Source organism: Rhincodon typus, chromosome 5, assembly GCF_021869965.1.
Source record: "Rhincodon typus isolate 14 chromosome 5, sRhiTyp1.1, whole genome shotgun sequence".
NCBI lineage: Eukaryota > Metazoa > Chordata > Chondrichthyes > Orectolobiformes > Rhincodontidae > Rhincodon > Rhincodon typus.
The window spans coordinates 84,892,567-84,899,149 of record NC_063336.1 but is presented as its reverse complement, the minus strand read 5'-3'; the positions used below and the strand labels follow the sequence as shown (position 1 = coordinate 84,899,149).

At 42.6% G+C, this 6,583-nt stretch overlaps 1 protein-coding gene and 1 non-coding gene across 2 annotated transcripts in view; both read left to right on the top strand.

Moving 5' to 3' along the window:
- tomm20a (translocase of outer mitochondrial membrane 20) overlaps nucleotides 1-4,779 on the top strand; it is a 10,246-nt gene extending 5,467 nt beyond the window's left edge. Inside the window, exons 3-5 of the mRNA XM_020521901.2 lie at nucleotides 1,034-1,115; nucleotides 2,583-2,725; nucleotides 4,292-4,779. Of these exons, the coding sequence (XP_020377490.1) occupies nucleotides 1,034-1,115; nucleotides 2,583-2,725; nucleotides 4,292-4,336 (270 nt within the window). The 3' untranslated portion in view covers nucleotides 4,337-4,779. The remainder of the gene's footprint in view (nucleotides 1-1,033; nucleotides 1,116-2,582; nucleotides 2,726-4,291) is intronic.
- Nucleotides 3,395-3,529, top strand: LOC125483240. Its single transcript, XR_007262195.1, has one exon. It is a non-coding gene; the product is annotated as a small nucleolar RNA SNORA14 (small nucleolar RNA).
- Nucleotides 4,780-6,583: the final 1,804 nt, after the last annotated feature.

Below are 6,583 nucleotides of genomic sequence, written 5' to 3'. Positions count from 1 at the left end.
TGCTGAGCTTCACTTGTGCTTTTCACTATTTCACCTCTCTGACAATTGCAAACAGGATCAGTGATGCAGGCGGCTGTGGATAGTGATTGTTGCCCCTTTTCAGTACAGGGATTGGCAGCACAGCTGGAGCCTGGAAGAAGGAACACAGTAATGTCTGTGGGCGGGGGTGAGCAAGGTTCAGTCACTACAGGACAGAATCTGTGTCATTCACTAACTGAGTCCTACAGAGCAAAGTATGTTCATTATGGGCTGGGGAGGGATGCCAGCCTGGATCTGACATGTTGGGGGAATGGTCCGAGTCAAGCCCAGCAGTGGGTACCATTTGGGAGAACAGTGTGTTGGGAAGTTGGATGTGCAGAATGGTTTGTCTCCAGTCTGAGGTGGGATCCCAGTTGAAGGTGGACCCATGTGGCTGGGCTATAGCTGAAGTTTTATCTTCTTTTCTTCTCCAGAACCAAAACCAATCAGTCTTGTTACTACCTATTCTGTTTCCAGTAGATGTCCTATCCCAGAGCATGAGTTCTTTACCCAGTGACAGAGTAAAGTAGGACGTGGCTGCCCCTTAACACCTCTCATAGCTGTTCCTCCGAGATGGCTAGACAGAGAGGCTTGTGTTTTATTGATATAGTGTTGATCAGTTTTATCAAGTTAAATATGTTTAGCCAGTGGTTTGAAGTGTCAGAGTTTTTGTGGACTTCTCCACCACCTGCAGTTTTATGATCAATCCTTGTTCTCACCTGGTGTTGCCAGTGATTTGATGAACCATTAATAGCTGGGGTGGGAGATTGAGAGAGCCCAATCAAATGAAATTCCTGAACAAGTGTTTGCCTCACCCTGGAGATCTGTCTATCGAGAGATGGGGCAGCAGGTGACCAAACACATTGACCGCAAAGAGCTATAACCACCTGTCCCTCTAAACCTTGCTTTAATTTTAGAAGTGGCTCCCTTGCTACTGCGCCCAGCAAACTACAGTATTCAGCCAGTGAGGAATAACAAACTCTTGTAAACGCTATGTTACCTCCTTGCTTTGCAGCTGCCAGACTTGAAAGATGCGGAAGCTGTGCAGAAGTTTTTCCTGGAAGAGATCCAACTAGGCGAAGAGTTGTTAGCACAAGGTCAGGACTTTCAAAGTGTGTTTGCTTTACTTAAAAGAAACAATCCTCTCCCTCCCCCCACTTTGGTGCACAGGCCCAAAAAGCACTGGCTGAGGAGTATTTTGGTTATTATTTGTTCAGTCATCCACTTTCCGCCACATATTCAGTTTGAGAATCGTAAATAATTAGTTTAAAATCTGGTCTCACAGAAAGTGACCGTGAATCAATTTGATTATCATTTAAATGCCTGGCTGATTGACTTGTTCCTCTGGGGAAGGAAACCCACTGTTGTCACTTAGACCCACTGAATCTACCAATGTGACTGAGGTCCCACCCCAAAGTGGACCCACTAACCTATATAGCCATCCCCTCTAGTATCTGTGGGATATGCAATAAATATTGCCCTGTCCACATCCCAGGTGTTTGTTAAAGTAGGTTAAACAGCTTTGACTCTTGCAGAAGAACAAACGAAGGCATTGCAGGGTTTTCTGGCCCTGTATGAACCATGCCTCCAGCGATGATAGCTTGAGTCAGAAGATTGGAGATACTTGCACCAAAATAAAGGCTCATATTTCAACATAGCATCAGAGGAGTGCTGTAGGATTGGAGGTACTGTCTTTTGGATGCAATGTTAAACTAAGGCCCTGTTTACCACCTCAGACGGCTATAAAAGATCCAAATCATTTATCCCTCAATCATCATCTGAAAAACATTGTCCAGCTGTGTTTTTGTTTTTGAGAGTTTGTGATGTGCAAGTTAACTGCTGTGTTTCCTACATTATGACAATGATTACAAATGAAAAGAGCTTCGTTCACTGTAAAGAGCTCTGAGTATCTGGTGGTAATGAAAGGCGTTATAAAATGCAACATTTGCCTGCCTTTTTGCTTGTTGATTTTAATCATTCCGCTATTGACAGCTGCCCTGGCCCCATATTGTAGGATTTCTTCCTGAACACTATCTGCTTCTCTTCTCTTTCAATACGCTGTAATCTACCTCTTGGTTACCAATCTTTCATGTGGTTCAGAATGCCGGTTTTGGTTGGAACACTCCTGTGTAGTGCTTTCAGACATTTTGCTCTGTCACGGCTGCTATGTAAATGTAAGATGCTGTTCACAGGAACGTTGTATTCTTCACCTCTATTGGCGCCAGTTATTGGGCTTCTGACCTCTGGTGCTTGATCGGTGCATCATGAGATCGGAAAAACTAGCTTTGACCTCAATAATCACAACCTCCAGATGTCCTAGAGCTCCATTACAGTTCTCTTTTTTTTTTAATTGAAATGTTAAAATGAAAAAAGAGAGGTAATTCCTTTTGAGTTAATTCTGGGGGTGTTGGTGCTTTTGGCAAGAGTGGTATTTATTACCCATCCCCTATCTCGATCACATTCAGCGTGCCCTTTTCCCCGAGGCTTGACCTTCCTCAATCTAAATTCGAGTGCTTTCAGAATTCAAGCTGTGTGGACAATATGGGACTGTCTTGTTGTTGCAGGTGACTATGAGAAGGGGGTGGAGCACCTTACGAATGCTATAGCTGTGTGCGGACAACCTCAGCAGCTCCTACAGGTGTTACAGCAGACTCTGCCTCCGCCTGTCTTCCAGATGCTCCTGACCAAACTGCCAACTATCAGCCAGGTATGACACAATGACCAGGTACAATTGGTGGTGTGGGGGGAGAGGTGTAAACTCATTTTTATTCAACGGAGGGTTATTTCTAGTGGTTTCCCACATTGTAGAGAATTTGGACTGGGCTGGGAAGGATGGAGTTCCACTATCTACAGGAAGAGTGCTGTGTGGATATCAGCTTCTGGTGCCCTTTATACCATCCACATTGGTGCCAGTGTGCTCGCTGGGATCCCCTGTCACAACTTTTACGGTGGAGTTGGAGTCTGCCAGCATTTGTGACTGGCTGCAGCCAGTTTCCTTGCTCCTGGCTGTTTCAGACTGGCATTCCCAAACATAACATAACATCACTCCTTTAAAGAAAAATCTCCTGATTCCCCTCTGGGTCTTTTTAGTCATGTTAAATCTGTTCTGTCAAGATTATCATTATAATGGGTAGCGTACAGAGGGACATCAGTGTTGAGGCAGGGAGGTGGTGAGCATACAGAGGGGGGATACACTAATATCAGGGTAAAGAGCAAACAGTTCAGTCTCTCTGTGATGCTGGTGTGAACTGCAGCCTGTTATTTTTTAGGTTAGTTGAAGATTGCTTTTCCTGGCCATGGTTTGTTGATCCTTTATGACCTGATGCTTGAAATGCCACACCTGGTGCAGGGGAGTTGGTGCCTCCCCTTACCATAGCTGCATTCTTTAAACCCCCGGCTTGTTTTGTATCACAACAAACCGGACAAAATGGAATGCAACATGAAAGCTCCAGAGATTTCCAAAGTGCTGAGCTTCACTTGTGCTTTTCACTATTTCACCTCTCTGACAATTCCAAACAAGATCAGTGGTCTGTCAGCGGCCATCTCCATAGGAGTGCGTTTTGCTGTTTGGGTTCGATATGGAGAGCAGACCAGTGTAGAGTAAGGAGCTCTGAGTCAGCAAGCTCTCTGCTGGCACTTTTATTCTGCACTGGACTGCAGGAATGACTGTGGAAGAAGGTTGATTACCCCTATTCTGTATCTTCAGTTGAACGTAGTACCTTAACAAATAAAACTGAGATGGGCAGGACTGTGTATCTGTGTGGGATACTGTGAGGAAGGAGAGTCTGTCCCTGCAATGATGGTGATGTTTAGTGGCACCAGTGGCTTCTTTCATTGCCCCCGTCTCAATGTGACACTCTGCCCTGCTGCGTGGTTTCTTTAGGTTAATTTGGGAAGAAGCTGATCTTTTGCTTTGGAATAGAAAAGTATGTTGTGAACTTTATCTGGGTGAACCTTTAATACCCTTAACTGTAGAAAAGGGGAAGAACCTGCATTTCTATTGTGCCTTTCATGATGGCAGCATGCTGTAAAGCATTCTATACCCAATGAAGATTTTTTTTTTTTTTTTAGAAGTGTAGGTGTTCTAATGCAGGACAAGTGGAAGGTAGTTTACACAGCAAGCTCCCATAACAATAAAAAACAATGACGTGCTATATAAATTGGGAGGGAATGTCGGTGACAGGTTGGGAGTGGGAGTACCAATCTTAGTTGGTAAGTGTTTTTCATAGCAAAGTTTGGCGCTTTCTAATCATTGTCTCCTCTTCCTCCACAGAGGATTGTGACTGCGCAGGCTTTAGTCGAAGATGATGTGGAGTGAAGTGAATTTCCTGTGATAATTGGCAGTGGGAGCAGTGACCCTACCTTCCTGCCCCATCTCTCTCACTCTGTACATTCAGCACAAAAGTGGACTCTGAATTGATTTTGGGAAGTTTAAATTTGAGTGTTTTCTTCCTCACCACTAAAAGTTCTCGTTGTGTCACTTTATTTATTTCACACCAGTCTGTATTTTAATACTAATTCACTGGGTACCATGTTGCAGTTGTGCTGCTGAATGTCATCTGTTTCTCGGTGTAACTCTGTCAGGGATGTAGTCCTGTCCAGATACTGAGTATATCGTGGTGTACACTAGAAGAGTCCACTCTTTGCACACCTGGAACTTCCTTCAGACAGTTCCCCAATCCCCCTGACCCACTGCTGCTTGGTTCAAATGGATGCTGTTATACTTAAGAGATTTTTAATAAATTTATTCAATCAAATACAGCCCTGTGTGCTCTGCATTGTTTCAAAAGAAAGTGATGTAAAGGGACATGTACTTGGTAAAGATGCACCATAATAAAGCATACCTCAACCATTAGGCTGTACCATTATAGTCAGTCAGTACTCACCGAGTATAACCTTGAGTATGTGCAAACATAGTGTGATTTTATACTTTGACTGAACAGGTTATGGGTATATCAATGGTAGGGGGTGCAATCAGGAACCAAAATGGGAATTTTAACATGGAGTTCAAAATGAACACATTGTATCTGACTCAACAAGAAAGATGTCATAGTAAAGAAGAGGTAGTTAAGGACTTGAGGACATGTTGGGTAGGCTTTCTATTTGGATTTAGATACTGGGACTGGATGAGACCAAATAAAGTAAATGTAGTGAACTTGGAAGCGTTGGCCATAATTTTCCAATCTTCCTTTCAGTCAGAGGTGATGCCAGAAAAATGCAATTGTTGCTACTCTGTTCAGAAAAAAATGGTTTAAAGATAAACTCAGCAAATACATGTCAGTCTGTTTAACCAGATGACAATGAAACTGGAAATAAGCATTTGGCTGAATGTGAGTTAGTTGAAGAGAACTCGTGGATCTGTTGAGGAGAAATCATGTCTTTTGAAGGGGTAACTTTTCTCCTCATTCACTAGGCCAGCATTTATTTCCCATCCTTGTTTGCCCATTGCTGTGGGTCTAGTGTCACATGTAGCTCAGAATCCCTTACCTAAAGATGGATTTTTATTATATATCTTTATAATCAAAATCTTAATTTCAGATTTTTATTTTAAATTCTACCCTCTGTCACGGCAGGATTTGAACCCAGATCATTTCCTGGTTCTTTGGATTAATACTCTAGCAAGACTACCATTAGACTATCACCTAGGTATGTATAATGTTGCTGTGATATACGTGGACTTCCAAAAGGCATTTTATACAGTGTTTAATGAACAAAGTTAAGAGTTCCTGGAAGAAAACTGGTAGGAGCAACATAGAATGAAACTGACAGGGAACAGCAAGCAGTGGTGAGCAGTTTTTCATACTAGAGTGAGGCTTGTAGTGGAGTTCCTCAGTATTGGGAACCTTGTTTGTCCTGATATTGATTTGACCTTGATCTAAAGGGCACAATTTCAAAAATTATGGATGGTATAAGACTTGGAAATTTTGGAACCATGGGAGGATGCTTTCCACTTCTAAAGGGCGGACATGTTGGTGGAATGGTTGGAAGATGGCAAATGAAATTTAGCGTGGAAATGTAATGGTTACGTTATTCATTTTGGTAGGAAGAACGTGTTGAGGCAATATTGAGTAAAGGACCCAATTCTAAAGGGGGTGTAAGAGTGAGAATCATTGAAGGAAGGGGGAACAAGTTGAAAGAATGGTTAATAAAGTGTATAGAATCCTTGGCTTGATCAGAGGAGTTGAAGAGTATGAAAGCGATATGGTTATGAAAAACCTTTTAGGAATTGATACTTTGGCCTCAATTGGTATATTGTGTCCAGTTCTGGCCATCACCCTTTAGGAAGGATGTAAGAGGCATTAGAGAGGTTACAGAGAAGATTCAAGAGAATGGTCCCAGAAATGAGAAATTTTGGTTGAATAGCTTGGAGAAACTGGGAGTGTTTTCTTTGGAGCAAACACAGTTGTGAGCAGATTTAATAGAAGTATTCAAAATAATGAGTTTGGGCAGAGTAGATGGAGAAACTGTTGTTAGTGGTGGAGGGATTTCAAACAAATGAGCACAGATTTATGGTAATTGATAAAGGAGGCAATAGCGATACAAGCTAAATTGCTTTAGCATGGAG